The 23,634-nt window shown below is 40.5% G+C and overlaps 1 protein-coding gene across 5 annotated transcripts in view; it reads left to right on the forward strand.

The window, feature by feature from the left end:
* The window catches only part of LOC144054589 (myosin-10), a 38,562-nt gene that overhangs the window by 10,606 nt on the left and 4,322 nt on the right, over nt 1-23,634 (forward strand). For 2 of the 5 annotated variants that reach the window (XM_077569710.1, XM_077569712.1), the window contains exons 4-41: nt 3,013-3,040; nt 4,167-4,269; nt 4,457-4,486; nt 5,075-5,092; nt 7,397-7,489; nt 7,650-7,713; nt 7,794-7,892; nt 8,192-8,335; nt 8,522-8,617; nt 9,668-9,786; nt 10,285-10,437; nt 10,553-10,726; nt 10,815-10,988; nt 11,732-11,846; nt 13,939-14,132; nt 14,294-14,415; nt 14,485-14,554; nt 14,629-14,789; nt 15,312-15,420; nt 15,512-15,643; nt 15,737-15,943; nt 16,024-16,161; nt 16,303-16,426; nt 17,080-17,251; nt 17,994-18,206; nt 18,303-18,447; nt 18,521-18,727; nt 18,817-18,921; nt 19,303-19,455; nt 19,541-19,789; nt 19,883-20,095; nt 20,650-21,024; nt 21,103-21,231; nt 21,319-21,407; nt 21,481-21,604; nt 22,689-22,778; nt 22,888-23,006; nt 23,082-23,190. In XM_077569710.1, coding sequence (XP_077425836.1) covers nt 3,013-3,040; nt 4,167-4,269; nt 4,457-4,486; nt 5,075-5,092; nt 7,397-7,489; nt 7,650-7,713; nt 7,794-7,892; nt 8,192-8,335; nt 8,522-8,617; nt 9,668-9,786; nt 10,285-10,437; nt 10,553-10,726; nt 10,815-10,988; nt 11,732-11,846; nt 13,939-14,132; nt 14,294-14,415; nt 14,485-14,554; nt 14,629-14,789; nt 15,312-15,420; nt 15,512-15,643; nt 15,737-15,943; nt 16,024-16,161; nt 16,303-16,426; nt 17,080-17,251; nt 17,994-18,206; nt 18,303-18,447; nt 18,521-18,727; nt 18,817-18,921; nt 19,303-19,455; nt 19,541-19,789; nt 19,883-20,095; nt 20,650-21,024; nt 21,103-21,231; nt 21,319-21,407; nt 21,481-21,604; nt 22,689-22,778; nt 22,888-23,006; nt 23,082-23,190 — 5,159 coding nt within the window. Of the gene's footprint in view, nt 1-3,012; nt 3,041-4,166; nt 4,270-4,456; nt 4,487-5,074; nt 5,093-7,396; nt 7,490-7,649; nt 7,714-7,793; nt 7,893-8,191; nt 8,336-8,521; nt 8,618-9,667; nt 9,787-10,284; nt 10,438-10,552; nt 10,727-10,814; nt 10,989-11,731; nt 11,847-11,989; nt 12,053-13,938; nt 14,133-14,293; nt 14,416-14,484; nt 14,555-14,628; nt 14,790-15,311; nt 15,421-15,511; nt 15,644-15,736; nt 15,944-16,023; nt 16,162-16,302; nt 16,427-17,079; nt 17,252-17,993; nt 18,207-18,302; nt 18,448-18,520; nt 18,728-18,816; nt 18,922-19,302; nt 19,456-19,540; nt 19,790-19,882; nt 20,096-20,649; nt 21,025-21,102; nt 21,232-21,318; nt 21,408-21,480; nt 21,605-22,688; nt 22,779-22,887; nt 23,007-23,081; nt 23,191-23,634 lie in introns of all 5 variants that reach the window. The other 3 variants (XM_077569708.1, XM_077569709.1, XM_077569711.1) reach the window with 3 other exon arrangements.

A 23,634-nucleotide genomic window follows, 5' to 3' on the forward strand; every position in this document is an offset into this window, starting at 1 on the left:
CCAAACTCTACTGCAGAGGTGGGCATCGAGGGCCGGAGTCCTGCAGGTTTTGCATGTTGCCCTTCTCTAACACAGATGATATATGATCAGCTCATCAGCAAGCTCTGCATAAGCCTGATAATGATCCTGTTGATTGGAATCAGCTTGTGTTGGAAGTAAGAAACCTCCAAAACCTGCAGGACTCCGGCCCTCGAAGACCGAGATTGCCCACCTGTGCTCTACTGACACCAGTGCTCTTCGTCATTTTGTTCCTGAAGGAAATTATTTTAATCGATTCACCACTCTAACGTTGACAACACTGTTGACATCCATGTCAATTTGAATGGTCTAGTTGCTTCTTTCCAGTAATAAGTGTTTCCTGATATGTGGAAGCCGTATTACAATGGTATGGTTAATGACATTTAACTCATTCACTGCCATTGACGGCTATAGACGTCAAAAATTCATTTGAACTATTTTTATTAGTTTCACATTTTTTCCACTTTTGTTAATAAGAGTATGAAAACCTAGAAAAAAAATATTGTACATTTAGAACAGATATAAAATTTGTGATTAATACCCCTAATTTTTAAATAATATTTTCTTTTCTTTTTTAATTAGGGGCATCAGGCGATTACATTTTTTAATTTTAATTAATCGCATGACTTCAATAGTTAACTCACGATTAATCACAAATTTTATATCTGTTCTAAATGTACAATACATTTTTAATCACATAACTTCACTAGTTAATCACAAATTTTATATCTGTTCTAAGTGTACAATACATTTTTTTCTAGGTTTTCATACTCTTGTTAACAAAAGTGGAAAAAAAAGATTAAACTAATAGAAATAGTTCAAATCAATTTTTGACATCTATAGTCGTCATTGGCAGTGAATGAGTTAAACTTTCAGTAGGACTTATTATAATATGGTGTTCAAGCATTTAATAAACAATCTCAAAACACACACCACAGCCATATAAGACTCAAAGAATGACAAAAAATTAGCAGTACCTAACTAACTATTGTCTGTTGCCATATAAAGAAACTCAATACGTTTTTGTCCAATGTCCACATATGGTTATTTGATTGTTGTTTTTTTTAAAGTGTATACATAATTTTGGTCTAGAAGTATTGCTACAGTTTGATGCCTTAATTTTCAGCCAGTGTGTTAAAATTTTGTTAAACTTGGGTGAATGTGACGCATTGTATGTAAAGCACTTTGAGTACCATATGGTGTAGAAAGCTTTATAAGGTTAGTCCATTTATCACTTAGCTCATTTTCTGCTCTTAAGAGATCCATTAAGAATGACTAGACACGGGTGTCTTTTTGTACAGTCTGTTAAGTCAGTGTATGCACTGTAGTCTTTGTATTTTTTTGTACAGACATTTTACTATCGTTGTGATTTAACAAAATTGTCTGTTATCTCTTGTATTGATAACATTCTCCGTTTTTACCTTGTGTTACTCGTGGCTTTTATATCTTGGAGGGGAAATGTCAACGTTGTAACCTCGGTAAAGTCATGTGAAACTGCCACAATCTCCTCTAGTCATGTGCAGCCCACAAACTCACCTTATGAGCATTAAGTATGATTATAGGGAACATTGTGGATGAGTATTTGTTTCTTTACCGATTTGCAAAGATTCCGAGATTGTCTGTGGCCTTGATATATAATGGTAATGGAAGTGTTAGCATATGGAAGTGAAGAGACAGGATCCTATCTTTCCACTGTGCCTGCATTCAAACTGATAAAGAGCAGCTGAGTGCTGTTGGTGTGTTGCTTCAGATAGCAACATGAATAAAGAGGCTTGTTGAAATGGTATGTCTTTCCTTTCTAAGGATTGTGTTAAGCGTAGACTTGATTCTTAAAATCGAAACTTATATTTCTCTTTCTCACAGATCCCAAAATGTGTGTTAAGTATGAAACTTCAAACCTAGTTCGAATTGACCAATTAGTCAGGTGTCGTTCTGACTCTGTTATGAAGACACCCACAGCCATGTTTTAAGAGGATGTGCACACTTGTGCAACCACATTTCAATTTTGTTTTATTTTTTTACTTCCACTCTTGAAAACATTAAAATGGTTTTCAAAATGAGTAGGTAGTATATCAGATTAATGGCATGAAAACCCCCCTGGAATTATCTTGGTCTAATTTTTCATACCACAAAAACTTGGCATTTTTAACAATGTGTGTATGAATTTTTATATCCACTGTACCTCCAGCATGCACAGATGTATTTTCTTTGCAAACTCTGACATAGGTGTGTGTGTGTGTGTGTGTGTGTGTGTAGCCGCACACCCTTGTCACAGAATTTAACTGCAGGAAGTTCCTAGTCAATGCCAGGAAATCCAGATTGCCCCTGATGATTCCTCCAGCTGTGTCCTCGTATCTTTCCACATAGTCAGCACTTCACCTCAAGCTGACAATGCTTCAGCAACGCAATAAGTTGACATATACTCAAGACAGTTGGTGAAAGTGTTATTCAAAATATTCCCGGTTAAAATAAGTGCCAGCCAATGAAATCCCCTTCCACCTCTCTCTTGTTTCCAGCAATCTGTGCTTCTCTAATTGTTTAACCAATAACTTACTGGTATTCCTTCACTGAAGTCACTCACTGATGACGCATCAAAGGCTGCATCAAAGCCTGCTGTATGCTCAAGCATTTAAAAAAAACACACACACACACAAAAACGTATAAATACGTCTTTGGGACACTTAACATTTAAGTCGTCTTATCACTTTTGCCCTCATTTGACTTCACACTCCCACTACAGTGCTTCGGTTTGGACATTTCAGCAAAGACCTGTGGAGCTTTGTTTTGTTTTTGTTTTTTAATATACTGTATATATTTAAAGCAATTGTAAAAAAAAAAAAAAGTAATATCCCTCACTTCTGAGAACTGTTGGTTACACTTTACTCAGGCTCCTGTAATTGTTTATGCTGTCAGTCAAAGAGCCACTGAAGACTGTGTCAAGGACAGACTGAGATTGACTTATCCTTGTTTCTTTCTCTTTGTTGTTTCCCACAGATCGAGAGGACCAATCCATTCTGTGCACGTGAGTCTACAGGCCGTGTAGTCTGCTGCTGTTCATACAATTTATGTTGCGGAATAAAACTGGAACAATTACACACATGAACGCACATGAGTTTGAAAGTAACAGGCATATAATTTGTTCTTCTTAGTGGAGCAGCCAGTTTTGCAAAGTCAAGAATGTTGCTCTAGGTCCCTGTGACACTGACCAGACCTTTGTTACTTGAAAGAAAAACATTTTTGTCATATAATCATCTGGCTTTTCTACTAACAAGAGTGTGCAGATGACAAGAATGAAGAAAATTCCAAAGTTATCAAGACATGAACCATGCCACAGCTCTTCTCTTAAAATAGATGTGGTCGACTTATTTTGTAATTCCATTTTTTCATTGGCTGCAAACAGACTGTAGTTGCAGTATTTTGCATCAGACATTAATAATGTCATCTCATCATCTATATACATGTATTTTGGTATATTTTATGTTTCAGAGCTGTACATAGTCACATTATGTGCCCACCCATATTAAGGAGGTGTTTGTTTGTTTGTTTTTTGTACAAATGTACATTACATACAAGATGTGATTACATGTGAAATGTCACACCCAGCACTTTTACCTTCAACAAGTGTTACATTGGCATCAATCCCTCCACCATTACATGTGCTTTTAACCGTGTTTGCATTGACTCACACTCACTCACCCTTAAGAGTCCGAAACTATTTTGTGCATTCTTGGCATGCGCAAATTTGCAGTTACGGTAAAACCCCAGACGGGCTTTAAATCTAAAGTGTCCCTCAATTCTATTTTTTTAAGGGCTTACAGGACTTTAAAGGATTTTATCCCTCTGGTTTTTGTTTGTTTGCAACACCGCAAAGGGAGCAGCAAAATGCAAGCTCGACATTTACAAACCCACATCTTGCTAAGCGAGACCAATGCAGCAAATTTATAGAAACACGCGTGCTGGTCCTGTGCAGCCTTGTGTGGTTTTGAGCAGTTTAACTTCAGTCTGAAAGGGCCTAAGAATATGTACAGCTGTCCCTTTCCTGTTGGAATTTTTTTGGGGGGCAGAGATGTAGATGGGATGCATTTGTAGTTCATTTCAGGACAGTTTCCCCACAGCTTGTGTTACAGCCTTATGTTCTTCTGTCTAAGTGGTGAGTCTGGAGCTGGCAAGACGGAGAACACAAAGAAGGTCATCCAGTACCTGGCACATGTTGCCTCCTCCCACAAAGGGAGGAAAGATCACAACATTCCTGTGAGTATTATTTGAACAATATTCTATCAAAGAAACGGAACAATTTAACCGGAGTATTGATGTCCATATAAATAAATGGCAGCCATTTGGGTTTTCTGTTTGCCAATGAGTTATCTTCCATGACTTTGGAAAGCATATCTGTGCGTGCGATCTAACACTTTGCAATTTGTTCATTTGTAACAAACAGCCAGAATCTCCTAAACCAGTGAAGCTCCAGGCAAGTCTCAATTTTTCATTATATGCTTTATTTCATTTATGTGCACGCAATACAATCTTATTCACCAGTCAATAGTTAGTTGATGGAAAACAATCCAGTCAAAATTAAAACAAGCATTGAAGACAATTTTGACATCCTTGAAACGTGGAATTTATTGTATTTTACTGTCAGACGCAAAATGCAGTTGTGAATACTCTTTTGTAAGATGGCATGTACTTTCAAAATTCCATAGTTGTGTTTCACGTACATGTTGTCTATGTGATTGTGACATTATGTAAAGTTATTTACGTGTCGTTTTTTGTTTTTGTTTTTTTAATACAGTTAGCACACATTAGGTTTTAAGGTACTTTATTGGTTCCTTTTCCATTTTTTCATAATAACAATACAAACGCTTACCCGACCGGCCGAAACAATAGCAATAATTCAGTTTATAGAGAACCATTACAAAGGTCCGCTGTTATTATTTTCACTGTCGGCTACGTTTGGATTCTTAAATTCTTACGTTTTTTTTTTTTTTTTACATCATGACATTAATGTAATTATTGACTTCTCATGATAATAACACTTGAATCCCCTCATGTCCTACAGAACGGAGCCCTCTTTTATGTGAGTAGAATGTAGCTTTTCACCTGACTCACCTTACTTACAATACAAAGTGTTTTTTTTGGGGGGTGGGGGGGGGGGGTGTACCTACTCTGCTTCCATCCACATTTTGCTCATAGAAAGACTATTAACACTTTCATACAGTTATATGCTCTTAGGTTAGATGTTCATCCACATCCATTCACTTTCAATGGTTGTCTTTTATTTTCAGCATAGCCTTAGCTGTACAGTCGAAGTATAAAATTGCTAAGTTGGATAACTCGTATCTCAAGGCACCACTGTATAAAGTTCTTACAAATGTATTACCTGCTATTTGTTCAATACTTTGCATTTTACATTTAACTTGTCATTTAAGGGATGTAATCACCTAGTTAGTGCCTTTTATAATATTTTTCATATTTACGCAAATATTTGGCGCAAATAGTTTGCCCAGTGGTGTAAGAATATGTGGTCAAGCAGTACAAGAATGCACGCTCAGTTATTGCTTTGCTGTTTTTTATTTGTTTTATGGCCTGGAAATGTTTGGCAGATTTACATTTACGTTAATTAGGATTTGCAATATTATGTTAGCATATGAAAGTTAATAATACACAATCCATTGGCTGGTTCTGACTGGCATACAAATTTGTGTTATGTGGCTGTAATAAGAACGAAACTCTTGTTAAAAAAAAAAAATAGGGACTCTCTTTGTTCAAGACTTGAAGTCAGGTCATTTTAGTAACCAAAATGGTAAGCAACATTGTTACTTGCTCTTGAGACAAGTGAACATTTTTTATGACCTAGAGCAGATGTTTTACCACTGAGTAAACATCCTCAACTGGAAAGATTTAGTGGAGCAGTTTGACTGATCCTCTTTGACTCTTCTCAATCTGTCCAGTCTTCTACGCGGCCTGCCAAAAATGCCTGTGTTGCGGGGGAGACTCAAAGTTGTAGCTAAGGCAGCGATATGCGGAAAATGATCCAATAATTAGAGGGCCTCAGAAAGAGTGGCTGTACATTTCAGCAGCAGCTGTGCAACAATTGGAGTCACTTGTGGAGGCTGGCCATAGTCAGACACACTACTAACTCCCATTGCGTCAGATATGTGGGTCAGCTAAAGTGGACCCCCTCTGGGCTTTATAATCGGCTTCTATTTTTTGTGTGTTTTTTTGTGTGCCAAAAGACAAACAACACACATTTGAGTGGAGGTTTCCAATTCAAAATCCCAATCTGCACCACATGATTATTGTGTGTTTAAATAAAAACAAATAACTGGACTTTTAGTCAGTGCCACACACTTCAGTCCAGCTGCTCAAAGACTCAATTAAAAAGCATGAAGTCTGACATCACATGCCTGAATGCTGATCCCTCAGTGTTCCCCTTTGTGGAAAAATGGCCCCTTTGCGCTTCTGAAGCTATTCTTGAAATTTGGCAAAAATATTCCCAAGAAAAAAATGTCTCTCCCTCAGCATTTTTTGGGGGATTCTCTGGTTAAGATTTAGCTCACAATGTGGCTTTAGATGGAAACAGTAAATGAGCCACATGTTTTAACAGCTGCACAAATGATATATTTATTTATTTAGCTTCTCAAAAGTATCCAGTTTGACTGCCTGTTCATGGAAAAAAAAATCTTTTGTCTCTGAGAGCGTCAGAAAAAACATTTCCCAAGATAGCCTCTTGACATTTATCTAATCCATTTGCTACATACTAGATAAGCAGTGCAGATAGCTCACAAGAAAAAAAAAACTTTAAAAAGGCCAAAGTAGTTTTTTTCTCAAGGTTTGTTTTTTAAAATCCTTCTTTGAGAAAGAAGCAATTGCTAAGGAATGAAAACAACTGCCACCAAAAATCAGCAATTATGAATAGTCATGAATTTAAAATGCAAAATTTTTACAGTCAGTTTGATGAATATTTTATTTTAATTTTAAATTGTAGTTAATTTTCAATTCAATTTCATTTTATCTCAATTTTATGCCAAAAGTCGAATTATGCTTTGACTTTAGTTAAAAGTCGAGTTAGCTCACATATGTATACAGTATATGCAGAATGCAGTATGCTACGGTGTGCACTTAGTGTTTGTCTTTTTTTTCTTACTGCTGTCATAATCTATCCAGCTTTGTTTTGTCTACTTACACGTTGTCACTGTCTGTCTGGTCTGTATTAAACACATGAGCTCCAGATGTTTGCTATCTGTCTGCATGGAACTTTTATTTTTAACTTGTAATATCAATGACACACAATTACTTTCTAATTATTTGTGCTTGTTGTTAAATTGTAAAGTGTTGACAAACAATTACTGTAACACTCCTTATCCCCCCCCCCCCACAGGGTGAACTGGAACGTCAGCTTTTACAGGCCAACCCCATTCTTGAATCATTTGGGAACGCAAAAACAGTGAAAAACGACAACTCATCACGTTTTGTAAGTGCAAGATGAGTCAATTATAAATTTCAACAGGTTGTTATCCCCTATTGCAGCATAACACAGTTCCGCTGTTTAGATGTCAACAGCGTGTTAAAAATTAATGAATGTACTGTGGTGTGGCTTGAGCACATCCTGAATCATCTATTTTCTATTGCAGGGGAAATTCATCCGCATCAACTTTGATGTCACTGGATATATTGTTGGAGCCAACATTGAAACATGTATCCCTTTTTTATTATCATACTTGTTAGAAAGAAATTAAACGTGATTTTTTTTTTTTCCTTGACCTATCGGCTGTCAGATTTATTGGAGAAATCCAGAGCTATCCGCCAAGCCAAAGATGAACGCACCTTCCACATTTTTTACCAGCTGTTGGCTGGAGCCGGAGAACACCTCAAATGTGAGTATGCAACATGGATGCTCTTTCTTTTACTCCTTTGTCACTGCAGGACATTGGGCTGGCTCTTCCTTGATGTTATGGCTAAAGCAGCTACACCCAATCATCTAACCAAGAATTTGCGTTACTTTTTTAATTAACATTTTGGAGAAGGCCCTTTTCTTTTCAAAGCCCACAACAGCTTGCTTGGATGAGTTTGATGTGGACAAAGTTGAGAGCCCAGACCTAACTCATGCCAGTTTATGGCAGCCCCCTCTTGTCCATGCTTCTGAAGGCTTATGGTTGTATTCTTATGTCCATAGCTGACCTGCTTTTGGAGGGATTTAACAACTACAGATTCCTGTCAAATGGCAACATCCCCATCCCAGGCCAGCAGGATAAAGACAACTTCCATGAGACAATGGAGGCCATGCACATTATGAGCTTCGCCCACGAGGAGATTCTGGGTATGTTTCTATTGGTTAGAGTGGTGGTGACCATGATGAAAAAGACAGTCAATGGAGACATGAACAATTTAATGATGTGACAGTTTAAATATAGAGCAACATTGAAGCTTAGAGTTGAGCACATCTGCCACACAGTTCTGGCGTTTGCTTAAAGTGTCTCTTTCTCCTGGATTCTCATTTTCCCAGCCATGTTGAAAGTGGTGTCCTCGGTTCTTCAGTTTGGGAACATTATCTTTAAGAAGGAAAGGAACACAGACCAGGCCTCCATGCCTGATAATACAGGTAAAATATTTCTCCAAATATCAAGGGTTCATTGTAGATTAGATACACTGGTTTCGTATCTGCATTCATTCAATCCAAATCCCAATTACTGTGCTAATTATGAACATATTTTTTACTCCTGCAGTCAAACATTAAGGTGCTTCAAGTGAAACTTTTTTTGTTGGGTTTTATAATGTTTGTTTTCCATTAACCACATTGAACACGTGTTCAAAACCACATTATTTGAAACAGAGCATTTTATTATTATTTGCCTTTATTTTACCTTAACACTTGTCAAATATTATAGGCATTGAAATACATTATACATACAAATAAGAAAACAGCTGGGAATTGAAGCACGAATCAGTTCAGAGTCTTCAGAATTTGCCCTCAAACAAGTACTGTATAATGTCATCAATCAAATTAAATTATTTCAAAGGTATACATAAACTGACACACATCTGATGTGTAACCTTGTACCTAGAAGCTCCCTTCTCTTCCACTCCACGTATATTCTCCCCCTTTTTCACCATCCTTTACATTGTGATCTGTGTGGAGAAAGAAGTAGGATGTGGATTTTTACACTCTCTTTCCCTGAACCTTGTCAGCCTACTATTACCGCACATCGTTCTGAAGATTTACACCTCAGAGGAAATGGGGCCCAGTTCCTCCACATGTGGTGGTGCCTAGCTGCCCCTTTAAGCGGGAGAAGAAGCGATAGTGGGAGACTGAGTCATGAGTGCCAATTCTGCAGCTTGGCAAAATATTCCCAAATGTGACTAGCGGGACCCAGGACTAGGAAATGTTATTTCTAGAAGAGGCTTGCTGTCTGATCTAGACAGATTGTTGGGTCTTTCCATGAGCTCCAGAATGTTCCATTATTTTTAAGACAAATGGAGAAATCTGTCACACAATTTCAGGAAAAACAATTTAAATCATAAATAGATTGACATCTTTGTTATTATATGTCAATGTGTCAAAGAGTACTGCAGAAGAGCCATGATTTCTGTTTGTTAGTTTAAAAAATATATATATATATATATATATAAATTTTTTTACTTAATTTCTCAGCTGCTCAGAAGCTGTGTCACCTGTTGGGCATGAATGTCATGGAGTTCACCAGGGCCATCCTCTCACCAAGGATCAAAGTGGGAAGAGACTATGTCCAAAAAGCCCAAACCAAAGAGCAGGTTGGTGTTCTGTAGATGCTGGTTTCTTTATTATAGCACCACTAAATGTCCAGTATTTGAAAAAAAAATTGGTCAATTGTTCTTGTAAAAATAGTGAGTTTTACAAACATGCCGTATTTGAACTTTTATTCTTTGCCAACCAAAACAGCAACACCCACTGAGGGGCATAAACATGAATTGAGGTGCAGGAACCTAACTCATGTTGTAAACGAGCTCCCTGCGTACTATTAAAGATTACATTAACGTGACGTGGGGACGCCATCTTTAATGGCAATTAGCGCTCTTCAAATCTGTGTGCTTCCATGTTCATGTTCCAGGGTACAACGCAACTTTAACATCCAGACGGCCCCATATTGGCCTTTTCACTTTCACCATAATAGTCCTCTTTATTTTGTTGTAAACTAAATTTTTATTTGCCATAAAGTGTATTACAAAATACTGGTAATATAATAAATCACTAGTTGTTGTACTGTTTCACCACTTTGGTCCTTGTACCAGGCTGACTTTGCTGTAGAGGCCCTAGCTAAAGCAACATACGAGCGTCTCTTCCGTTGGCTGGTCCATCGCATTAACAAAGCTCTGGACAGGACCAAAAGACAGGGGGCCTCTTTTATCGGCATCTTGGACATTGCTGGTTTTGAGATCTTTCAGGTTTGACTCTTTTCATTGTTGCACAATGGATGTCTGGCTCATTTGGGGCAAAGTGTTTTGTCCAATTATGTGTTAAATAAATGCTAATGGTTTCTCTCTTCCCTTTTCTTAACAGCTCAACTCTTTTGAGCAGCTCTGCATCAACTATACCAACGAGAAGCTGCAGCAGCTCTTCAACCACACCATGTTCATTCTTGAGCAGGAAGAGTACCAGAGGGAGGGAATCGAGTGGAGCTTCATTGACTTCGGCCTTGACCTGCAGCCCTGCATCGACCTCATTGAGAGGCCGGTCAGTAGTGAAATGAAATTCTCATGTCGGTTCTGTAATGCTAAAAATTGTAATGTGAGCCCTTGAAGTACTGTTGCTCTTCCTCCAGGCAAACCCTCCAGGGGTGTTAGCTCTGCTGGATGAGGAGTGCTGGTTCCCCAAGGCCACAGACAAGACCTTTGTGGACAAGCTGATCCAGGAACAGGGAACACACACAAAGTTCCAGAAACCGCGCCAGCTCAAAGATAAAGCCGATTTCTGCATCATCCACTATGCTGGAAAGGTACGTTAGATACATTTAACGTGTTTTTGGAGCATTTCTATTTGTTGAGGGACAGACTTATTTTAGTGATACTGTGTAGGACCTTAAGTATTTCTTTTCCTCCATGATTATCTACAAGTGGAAAGATTTCTCCTGTGGTAGAAATTGAGATAGAATTACTGCTTGTGGCGTTATGCAATAGAACACAGCCTCTATCACACAGAGAAAGACCTGCTGAGGAGGACATCTGCTTAACATTACAGGGACTGCGTCTTACACAACTATCATTGAAAACCGCAAAGATTTGCAATTTTGTGCGGTGGGTGGAAAGAATGCAGAAGCGCAGAGCCACATTGCCAAATGTTCAATATTAGGTATGCACAAAATAAATGATCTGCTGTGAACTGAAGAGTTAAGTACAATCTGTGCATGATAGCCATCCGAAATCTTTCCTGGCAATGTCAAAAATGTCTGCCGGTTTCCTATATACACTTGACTGTCTTATTCTAAACATTTGAGTTACCTGAAGCATGTCAACAATACTTACCATCTATTAATTCAAGCCTTTTTTTCCTCCTTTTTTTTTTTTTAAACCTCAATAGTGTCATAGGTTATATGGAGCCCAGCTGATCTTGGGCAATAGGTGGGGTACATCATGAACTAGATGCCATGTATCTAATCACTTTCAGGGCGATATAGATGTGTTTATATTTTTGTTAAATACGCCATCAGTTTTGACACAATACTATGGTCTCCTTCCTCAGGTGGACTACAAGGCAGATGAGTGGTTAATGAAGAACATGGACCCCCTCAATGACAACGTGGCCACACTTCTGCATCAGTCCACTGACAAATTTGTAGCGGAGCTGTGGAAAGATGGTGAGTCATTTCAAGATCATCTAAACAATTCACCTTTTAAGCGCTTCACTTACACCAGCTACCAGCGGCTGGGTCTGCCTCACTGAGCTGATTTCTATGACTTCTTTAACATACCTCCTCCCCTCTTTGTCTCTGTGTTATAGAGATTCAGACCATTCAAAGGGCTTCATTCTATGACAATGTCACTAGTCTGGATGAGCCAGCAGGTGAATTGTAGTGTCATAGCAGACCTGGGCCAAAATAGTAGTTGCAAATATGATACCAATACGCTCAAGCGACAAATAAAGCAGGTTGACGTGACAGCCTGTCAGTACATTTTAGCCCAGATCTGATGGATCTATGTGTCATGCTTCAGACAATGTCGCCATTTGCTTTCAGGCTGCATGGCTCCATGTCTTGGCCATAAGCAGTAGCAATAAGCTCTGAGCTAGGCTAGTGTATAGCTAGCTGCCTTTAGTGGAACTAGCGTGCTTTATGCGCTCATATAGGTCTTGTAATTGTTGTATTTTTAAACAATCTTTTAAGGTGTACAGTTTTTTTTTTTTGGTATGTTGTGTCCCTGCTTCCATAGTGTGGTAACAATAAATGAAGTAAATCAAGGTCTCTATTGAGGTAACATTTAATAACATTGATTTCCCCGCCTTATCCCTAGTAGCAGTCAATTGAAACCAGATGCCGTTCGTGGTGTTTGTGTTGGCGATGAGCTGAGTGTTGGCGTGTTCACACAGCCGGCACACATTGCATTGCTGCAATGCATTAAAGTCTTTGTGACCAAAATTCACCCAATGTTAGGTCACAAGTGAGTTGATGTGTCATTTTGGGAAGCTTTATACAATTGGTATGCCCTGCTGAGTTTATATACTGTAGATTGACTAGATGGGTGATATTTGTTGTCATGTGATCGAGACAAAACACTACGAATTTCACAGCTATGTACTGTTGACGTTAATTGTTTGCTTTTTTAAAAAAAAGTTAAATGAAATGCTTTTGAGGCAGAGTTCGAATACTGCAGCTCACATTAGCAAATAGATCACTTCATACGTCTGTTCAAACTCCACATAAACCCAAAGTTGAGCATTTTGAATCTTTCAGACTTTGACTGCATGCTGAAAGTCAAGTGCACTTCACACTAGATGTTGCACAACTCAAGACCACCACAGCAGTGGGTTCTACTGTAAGTGGTGGGAATTTGTAGTGTTTCTCCAGCACACCTGCAACCCTAATGAGGTTAAGCAGCATAAAAAATGCATGGATGTACCTCTTCATCTGTGGTGGAATAATTCAACGCTCTTTTTCAGTGTAATACTGAGGGCTGAAAAGTTGTTCAAAATCCTACTTGAGTCTTGGCTTTTTCCTCTTTACTGGTTCTACCTCACTTTCCAAAGCTGCAGATTGAGAAATGAGAGATCATTTAAATCAGTTGAGGTGATGGCCTATTTATTATTAAGCACACTTGGCCTTTTCGCTGTGAACTGCTTTGCCTCCTCCTCACGCCCAAAAAATGCCATGCTCTAAATGTCATTGTGGAGTACTAAAGTTGACAATTCTGCACAGCCCTGACTTCCATCCAGGTGTATTGAGATAATGATGATTATGATGAAATCAATATTATGCAACTCTAAAGAGCGCTAGTTAAATGCTTAATATTTTAACAGTCTAATTATAAAAAAAAATTTGGGGAAAAAGAGACCTTTTTGGCACTTACTGTATGAAGTGTCCAATCAGATTGCTTTGTCACCCCCTATTCTGTTTATGCAGGGTGTCTGGGGATTTCTTTCATATTAATGTTTTAACCCTGAGTCATTGTGAGTTCATTGATAAGCAATTTACAGTATGAATCAATTAATTACTGCAGGCTTACAAAAAGCGAAAGTGAATGTTATGAAATAGTGCAGAAGTGAGAGTTAATGCAAGACATAGGATGCCAGTTTGTGTGCCTGCTGCTGTCTTCCGGTCACATGTAGTGTTCCTGCCATCCATCTGCATCGGGCCTTGTTGTAACTACTCTACATCACCACATCAGTCACCGTTGCTCCCTTTACTCTGTCAAGTCACAAGCTTCTAACCAGTTCTTCTCATCTGCGCCCACCAGTGGATCGTATAGTGGGCCTGGACCAGGTGGCAGGCATGAACGAGACAGCCTTCGGCGCCACCTACAAAACGAAGAAGGGCATGTTCAGGACAGTGGGTCAGCTATACAAGGAGTCACTCACCAAGCTCATGGCCACGCTGAGGAACACCAACCCCAACTTTGTCCGCTGTATCATCCCCAACCACGAAAAACGAGTAAATGCATATTTGAAATCTGCAATACTTTTTAGTATTTAGGCGAGTCAAAATATGTTTTCTGTCATGTTTTTTGGATCATTTCATTTGGCACAAACACAGTTTCATAAATAGTTAGAGGTTGTGGTCGCTTTCTCGCTTGATTTTATTTCCTCTTCTAGGCAGGTAAACTAGAGCCTCACTTGGTTCTGGACCAGTTGAGGTGTAATGGTGTACTGGAGGGGATCCGTATCTGCAGACAGGGCTTCCCCAACCGCATTGTCTTCCAGGAGTTCAGACAGAGGTGACATACAATCACACTACACTGGTAATACCATTTTTACTTGACTTTTGTATTCTTTTCTGCTATCAGATATGAGATCCTCACTCCCAATGCTATCCCCAAGGGCTTCATGGACGGGAAACAGGCCTGTGAGAGAATGGTAATGTGTGTTAAACTGGTTGTAATTATTAGACTGTGATGACACCGTAACAATTTTCTGCGTTCCTTTGCCAGATTCGAGCCCTTGAGCTGGACCCCAACCTGTTTCGCATCGGGCAGAGTAAGATCTTCTTCAGAACTGGCGTACTGGCTCACTTGGAGGAGGAGCGTGATCTGAAGATCACCGACATCATCATTTACTTCCAGTCTGTGTGCCGTGGATACTTGGCACGCAAGTGAGTAGCGTAATGTCATCTCTTATGTGTGTGGTACACTTTTAAATTAAAGGTAATGTCATGTGATATTATATTACATTATCAACACCAATAACGTAATCACTATTAAATGTGAGACGTTAAATATGCATATGCGAGCCTTTTATTTTCATCTTGATAAAACTTCTTAGAGTGTATGGAGTATGAAAATGCCGCACACGTTAAATGTAAGAGTTTATTGTTAGCATATATTTTTCTTTCTAAGGGAACAAAAACAATTTCCAAATTATTATGTCTGTCAAACATAAGCTAATGTTTAGCATTATTAAATCTCATTATACTCCGCCTCCATTCGATCTAGATGAAACTTTACCCCCTCTTAAGATCCGGTGTCATAGCCGCTCACTCATTGATTTTTACAGGTGACTAATGGTATGCTCTAATGACTAATGCTCTCTAAGTACTCTCTAAGTGATTTTTAAAGGTAAACGGTACCAGCATGAATGATACAGTACATGTTAATTTAACTTGTTTTTCTTCTAGGGCCTTTGCTAAGAAACAGCAACAGCTAAGCGCCCTGAAGGTTCTCCAGAGGAACTGTGCTGCTTACTTGAAGCTGCGACACTGGCAGTGGTGGAGGCTCTTTACCAAGGCGAGAAAACCCACACCTGCATCTTACAACTATAACACTGTTGTACTTGGGAACACTACATTTTACACCAGCTTCTTTTGTCCCCTATCAGGTTAAGCCTCTTCTGCAGGTCACCAGACAGGAGGAGGAGATGCAAGCCAAAGATGAGGAGCTGGTCAAGGTGAAGGAGAGACAGCTGATGGTGGAAAATGAGCTTGTGGATATGGAGAGGAAACACCAACAGGTTGACATGATGTTTGCTTTGAACAAAAGCTAAAAAAAATTCTAGCATATACATTTTTAATAGCGAGAAACTCAACATCCTTGCCCTGGGCAGCTCGTGGAGGAGAAGACCATTCTAGCAGAGCAGCTCCAAGCAGAAACGGAGCTGTTCGCAGAGGCCGAAGAGATGAGAGCTCGTCTGGCCAACAGGAAGCAAGAACTCGAGGAGATCCTCCATGACCTGGAGTCTCGGGTGGAGGAAGAAGAGGAGAGGAATCAGAGTCTGCAGAACGAGAAGAAGAAGATGCAGTCGCACATTCAGGTTTGGTTGTTTTTGTGAGGGATGAGCCTTGAAAGCTTGTGGCTGAATTGGTGCTGATCTTCATGTCGTCTTCTGCGCAGGATCTCGAGGAGCAGCTCGATGAGGAGGAAGCCGCACGGCAGAAGCTTCAGCTCGACAAGGTGACAGCTGAGGCAAAGATCAAGAAGTTAGAAGAAGACATTGTGTTGCTCGAGGACCAAAATACAAAGTTCCACAAGGTGAGTGGTCCTAATACGTGTGCTTACATCTTTAATGGGACATTTATGGTAGGGGGCTTTTTAATACTAAATAAGTCAAAGCAAACAGCAAAACAATTAGGAAAGGCCAAGTCTAAATAATGCTTTGTTTGTACCTGATAGGAGAAGAAGCTGCTGGAGGACCGGATCAACGAAGCTACCGTCATGCTAACAGAAGAGGAAGAGAAAGCAAAGAACCTGGGCAAGCTCAAGAACAAGCAGGAAATGATGATGGTGGATCTGGAGGGTAAGTGATGCACATGAACAGCATTTTTTTTTTCAATTTGGGAAACATCTAGCATTTACTAATAGTGATTTGGGATTTTTTTTCCCATTAAGAATAAGCAAATAAAAGCAATAGAAACATAATGACAACAACACAGGCAATAGTCAAGCCATTCTGATAGTATCAATTCACAACAGATTTTTATCTCAACCACTTTACACATTGAGCAGGTGAAGAAAAAAAACACAGTCCTCGCACATTATACATGCGTATATATGTATAATATATTGACGAAGGAAAGGGGGAAACTCCTTATAAGGAAGAAACCTCAAATAAAACCCAAACTCTATGCAGTGACCATCTGTCTCTGCCAGGTGGTTTGAAATGGAGAGACAATAGCAGGACAGAGGGTAGATCAGGACAGAAAAGTGGATAGTGAGATTGAGCAGCTGGAGGAGGGACGAGAGAGCAGTGGGCACAACAGCAGACGAATTACCAACAGTAGTAGTCCAATGATGAGAGCAGCAGCGATGATACTGGTACGCCCAACACTACTGCCGATAAGGTGCAGAACTGTGTTTTTGTGTTGTCAAGCTGTATTTACATGATTTAAATTTTGCGTATCTAGCTACATTGCATATATCACATGATAACTATTGTTTGTATTCCTGCAGAGCGTCTGAAGAAGGAAGAGAAAACACGTCAAGAGCTGGAGAAGGCCAAACGAAAGCTGGACGCTGAGACGACAGACCTGCAAGACCAGATTGCTGAGCTCCAGGCGCAGATTGAGGAATTGAAGATCCAATTGGCCAAGAAAGAAGAGGAGTTGCAGGCTTCTTTGGCCAGGTCTAATTGCATTTAAACTCATTAACTGCCAGCCCTCCCAGTTATCCATATTTGGGTTCTAGAGTCGTCAATGGCTGTGAAAGGTTGCACACCAATATCATATTATAACATTGCTGCATTCAAACACACATCCCTAAAATCTATATTAAATGTTTGTTTTTGTATTATTCTACAAGTAGTTAAATTTACAGCTGCAGATAAAATGAATCAGGTCAGACATGGGGCACCTCTTGCCGTTAAGTGACTTTCTACTTTCCATGTTACACTACCGCATACAACCTCTTTCCCATGGTGTGTAGTCCATCTCCATGGCAACCGCAGTGAGCCACCAGCAAGGCCTCAAATAGATGTGACAACAAAGACAGCCTTGACATAAACACTGAGCTTGTCAACTGAGCGCGTGCTGTTCTTTATCAGCCAGGGCACACTGAGCACACACACACACACACACACACGCAGACATAATGCAACGGGATGCAAGCATCTCCCATTCCAGGGAAATTGGTGCTAATGGAGGTACTCACTCGCTGACTGCCGACCAAAGCATTTGTTTACAATATATTGTAATAAATAAAGGGAAATACCTTCATCTTGTTTGTCGCAGCCATGATGCACATCAAACCATCCCTTCATCCATTTTCTATAGAAAATATTTGCATAAATGAGACTGCTTGATTTTTTTATTCTGTTGATGTAATTAATTACACATAGATTCAGTGTACACTTGTACTTCTCATGTCAGAAATGACGAGGAGACGGCGCAAAAGAACAATGCCCTCAAGCAGATCCGGGAGCTGCAGGCCCAACTGGCTGAGCTCCAGGAGGATCTGGAGTCGGAGAAGATGTGCAGAAGTAAAGCTGAAAAATTGAAGAGAGACCTCAGCGAGGAGCTGGAGGCTTTGAAGACGGAGCTGGAGGACACGCTGGACACCACCGCCGCCCAGCAGGAACTCAGGTGCTCGGTTAATACTGCTGAACCATACGAGGAAGAAAGCAACAAAAATCCTGTTTGTCTTTCTAAAATCCTTCTTTTTTTTTATTCTAATATAAGAACCAAGCGAGAGCAAGAAGTGGCTGAACTGAAGAAAGCAATTGATGAAGAAAGCAAAAACCATGAGGCTCAGATCCAGGAAATGAGGCAGAGGCACGCCACTTCGCTGGAAGAACTGTCTGAACAACTGGACCAGGCTAAGAGAGTGAGTCTTCTCGTCAGTCAGTGGTCATGTAGAGATCACTTAAAACATCACTTAAAATTTTGTTTTCATGTAGTTTAAGTCCAATTTGGAAAAGAACAAGCAGTGTCTGGAAAATGACAACAAAGAGTTGGTGTGCGAGGTGAAGATACTGCAGCAGACCAAGACCGAATCTGAACACAAGAGGAAGAAACTGGAGTCCTTGACGCAGGACTTTGCGGCCAGGACCACTGAGATGGAGCGGGCCAAGGGGGAGATGGCCGACCGTTCCCATAAACTCCAGGTTAACTTCAGCAACAACAATATTTTCATAGCATACAGTCACTAGATATGTATATTTTTTTGTTGACCTCGTTTTATGTCCTTCTCCAGATGGAGCTCGACAACGTGTCAGCCTTGCTGGAGGAAGCGGAGAAGAAGAGCATCAAAATGACAAAAGATGCGGACAACCTGGGAAGCCAGCTGCAGGATGCACATGTATGAAAAACTGCAACGTCATTGTGCACCACATATCACTGGCATCGGGCAGAATCCTCGAATCTCCACAAGCATCACTTTCTAACACTTTCGGTCAATAAATAACAAACTCACATGGGGACTGACCAATAGTACAGATTTGTGGAAAACGAAAATGAAATTGACCAACTTTGGACATAGTTGTGACAATTTGGGGATTGCAAAAGGATAATACTTCAATTCTGTCTTTGTATCACCTTCAAATACACAACACCTGAGTTAAGACAGAGCTAAATATAAAATGTTTCAAGTTAAGTACAACTTAATGGACAATTAAAAAAAGCACCAAACTTCGATGGCAGCAACCTTACCCATAGGCAATTTTGTGGCTGTGTGGTACAGGAGTTACTGCAGGAGGAGACTCGCCAGAAGCTGAACCTGGGCAGTCGAGTACGTCAGCTGGAGGAGGAGAAGAACACCTTGCAGGAGCAGCAGGAGGAGGAGGAAGAGTCTCGGCGCAACTTGGAGAAACAACTGCAGGTGGCCCAAGCTCAGGTATGAGGTGGAGCTTTTAAACTGAGAGCACTTTTTCAGCATGTGATGATGATTGTGCATTCTGAATATTCCTCACTTCCTGTAGCTGCTTGAGACTAAGAAGAAGCTGGAGGAGGACGTGGGCGCCATGGAAGGCCTGGAGGAGGTGAAGAGAAAACTCCAGAAAGACGTGGAGCTGTCCAGCCAGCGTCTGGAGGAGAAAGCCATAGCCATGGACAAGATGGAGAAGACAAAAAATCGACTCCAGCAGGAGCTGGACGACCTGATGGTAGATCTGGACCACCAGAGGCAGATCGTCTCCAATCTGGAGAAGAAACAGAAGAAGTTTGACCAGGTTGTCACAATCACCCAACATGTTCCATGAAATAAACCATCCTGCTTTCAATGCTTCCCAACGTGACGGCCATGTCTCGCTCGTATGCGACAGATGCTTGCTGAGGAGAAGACTGTGTCGGCTCGGTACGCCGAAGAGCGTGACCGTGCAGAGGCGGAGGCCAGGGAAAAGGAGACCAAGGCCTTGTCCATGGCTAGAGCACTGGAGGAGGCTCTGGAGGCCAAGGAGGAGCTGGAGAGATTCAACAAGCAGCTTCGTGCAGAAATGGAGGACCTGATGAGCTCCAAGGATGATGTTGGAAAGAATGTAAGTGACCCCAACGATACATTTTGAATGGGATAGACTAGATCAGGGATCTAATGTGGTCTCCTATGGCTTCCTGTGGATCTCTTAAAAATAATTAATAAATAAATTAATTAATAATAATAAAAATAAATAAAAAATTGTTACATATTTATGTATATTTTTAAAGGAAATATTCTTTAAATGAATTAATGATTTAGATTTTTTTTTTAAAAACTAATAATTAAATTTAAAAAATGTCATAAAAAGAGAGACGAAAGGTCGATGAAAAAGTATTTTTTAATACTTAAAAATGTCCAAAAAAAAGGAGGAAAAGCATAAAAATGCCATAAAATGTCCATGAAATTGCAAAAAAAAAAGTCTAAGGATTGAATAAAAAAGGCAGAAAAGAGAATATCCAAAAAGTAACTATAAAGTGTCCAAAAACAAAAGAAGAAATCCCTAAAAGTACCATAAAATGTACACAAAATTGCCAAAAAGGTCAGAAAATTGATAGCCAAAAATCCGGTGGGAAAAATGCCAAAAATAGTGAAAGGTGTAACTGTTGCTTCCCACAGGTCCACGAGCTGGAGAAATCCAAGCGTACGCTGGAGCAACAGGTGGAGGAGATGCGGACTCAGCTGGAGGAGCTGGAGGACGAGCTGCAGGCCACCGAGGACGCCAAATTGCGCCTAGAGGTCAACATGCAGGCCATGAAGGCCCAGTTTGATCGAGACTTGCAGGCCAGGGACGAGCAGGGCGATGAGAAGAAGAGGGCGCTGGTCAAACATGTGCGTGAAATGGAGGTCGAGCTGGAAGATGAGAGGAAGCAGAGGACGCTGGCTGTGGCCTCCAAGAAGAAGCTGGAAATGGATCTCACTGAGCTGGAGGGACAAATAGAAGCAGCCAACAAAGGCAGGGATGAGGCCATGAAACAACTAAAGAAACTGCAGGTACACACGAATCGTACACTTTTTTATTTTTATTTTACAGGTCTGTCTCACCACTGAGTGTTCATCCACTTTTCTTAGGCTCAGATGAAAGACTATCAAAGGGAGCTGGAGGAGGCGCGGGCCTCCAGGGACGAGATCTTCGCGCAGTCCAAAGAAAACGAGAAGAAACTCAAGAGCCTTGAGGCTGAAATTTTGCAACTACAAGAGGTGAGTGACAAAATGTATAGCCAACCATTTAGGTGCTTGCTAGACTGAAGTCTCAAAGTTTCATGGCTTCAACTTGTGATGTGATAGGACCACGCAGCGTCCGAGAGAGCCCGCCGACATGCCGAGCAGGAGCGAGATGAACTGGCAGACGAAATCTCCAACAGCACTTCCGGAAAGTCAGTGTGGACCGTCTTTTTTTTCCAGCTGTTAACGGCGGCAAAAGTTTGTTGACATCAAGGCTTTTTCCAGGTCCATGCTGCTGGAGGAGAAGAGGAGGCTGGAGGCTCAAATCGCACAGCTGGAGGAGGAGCTAGAGGAGGAGCAAGGCAACACGGAGCTGCTGAACGAGCGCTTCAGAAAGAGCACACTGCAGGTACGCACACATTCGGCTTCAGCATGTAGCGCTTCCAGCAATAAAAGGCTAACTGTTGTTTATATTTATACTATTTAATTTTTCACTTTACACTGAATTTAGGGTGGCGCTAGTAGTTAGCACATCTAAGACGAAAAACAACATACGGTGTAGTAAGATCAAAAAAGAGCATTAAGACTGAAAATCAACGTATCATGACACTAAACATGACGTCCTTTATCAAATATAAACAACTTTTCACACTCATATTCACACCTAAGTACAATTTATTGTCTTAAATGAACCTAACATGCATTGTTTTTGGAATGTAGGAGGCACGACCTTTGAAATGTGAGGCAAATGCCAAGTCATCTTGCATGATGATTAAAAAGAACATGATCTGTAGCCAAAAAGGTCAACTAAGGCTTAAAGAGGTTTTGCTACAATATACTGTATTTATTATAGGGCTTCTGTCTACCATATGATATAACCCTCTTATATTTATATTGTTCAAGATTTTAGATTTAATAAGGGAATTCTGTAGTTTCAGATTATCGGCTCCCGGCTCTTTTTTGTTCCTCTTTTTTTTTACATGCAGTTTTCCTAAGAAATCCATTCAGAAAATATAGCACACTTAAAATCTGAAACTTTTAACTTCTGTAGTGATGTGGGATTTTTTTTTTTTTCTTCTTGAAATAAATTCAATAAAAGTATGGTAATTTAGTCAGAATACCGTGTTTTAGGACTAAACACGTTTGGAGGGTCCCTCAGTGAAAGTTAACTTAGCGCCGCTAAGTTAGCGGTAGCCTGCTAGCAGTTTGGGCCTCAGACTTTGGGCGACCCGCTTATACATATTTCACAATGACAGATCATTTCATTTCATTGTATTAGTTTATTTGACAGGGACAATGCAATCAGATATACATTACAAAACAAAGATGTTGAGCATAGAGAATTTAGAAGATGCTAATTTACAACTCCCAAAAAAGTCGTCGTCGTAATAGCAAGCGCTGCTTTTCAAAATCATTCCAAGTTGCAGCAGAATGTTGAAAGCGAAAACTCCTCGCTCAATTGCGGACTCCTCACGTATGACAATGTTCTCCAGGTGGAGAGTTTAAGCACTGAACTGGCTGCAGAGCGCGGCGCCTCCCAAAAGAGCGAGAACGCTCGGCAACAGATGGAGCGTCAGAACAAGGTCCTACAGACATCTTCAAAACATTTTGCTGCCGAATATCAACCATCACGTCAGATGCCTTGAACACAAAATGCCTCGCTTGTAAAAGTCCCCATTTGCCACCTCACAGGAGCTGAAGGCCAAACTAGCAGAGCTGGAAGGCTCGGTCAAGTCCAAGTTCAAGGCTTCCATCACGGCGCTGGAAGCGAAAATCCTGCAGCTGGAGGAGCAACTGGAGCAGGAAGCAAAGTAGGTGCTAACATTCTCAAACAAAAACATCCGATTGGTCTCACCTCTCACCTCCGTGTCGGTCGCCATCTTCAGAGAGAGAGCGGCGGCCAATAAGATCGTCCGACGTACGGAGAAGAAGCTGAAGGAGGTGATGATGCAGGTGGAGGACGAGCGCCGGCACGCCGATCAGTACAAGGAGCAGGTGAGCGGGGGCGGGGCCACACCGGCGTGGAACACTTTGTTGTAACGTAGTTTGAGAGTGACGGGACCAGAGGACGGCAACCTTTACTGTCAAAAAAGCCTTTTTAGGTCAAATAAAAAACAAAAAATCTGTCTGGAGCCGCAAAACATTTGAACATTGTGATGAAGGAAATTGTGTGTTACTGTTAGTGTTAGTCTCATGTAGTCGGTCGGGGCCAAGAACTGATTATAGCGCCACCATAACAGGAAAATATGCAGCATCCAAAACTCTACTCTGGGATTCATCTTCTTCTACCTTTCATCTTCCTTTTTTTTCTTACATTTTTAGACTTTTCTACCTTTTTGTCAAATTTTATGGACATTTGGTAATTTTCTGCCTCTCTTCTTCCTTTTTCAGACGTTTTATGGCTAATTTTCCGACATTTTTTCAGCCTTTTTTGTTATA

This window comes from Vanacampus margaritifer, chromosome 7, assembly GCF_051991255.1.
Source record: "Vanacampus margaritifer isolate UIUO_Vmar chromosome 7, RoL_Vmar_1.0, whole genome shotgun sequence".
Taxonomy (NCBI): domain Eukaryota; kingdom Metazoa; phylum Chordata; class Actinopteri; order Syngnathiformes; family Syngnathidae; genus Vanacampus; species Vanacampus margaritifer.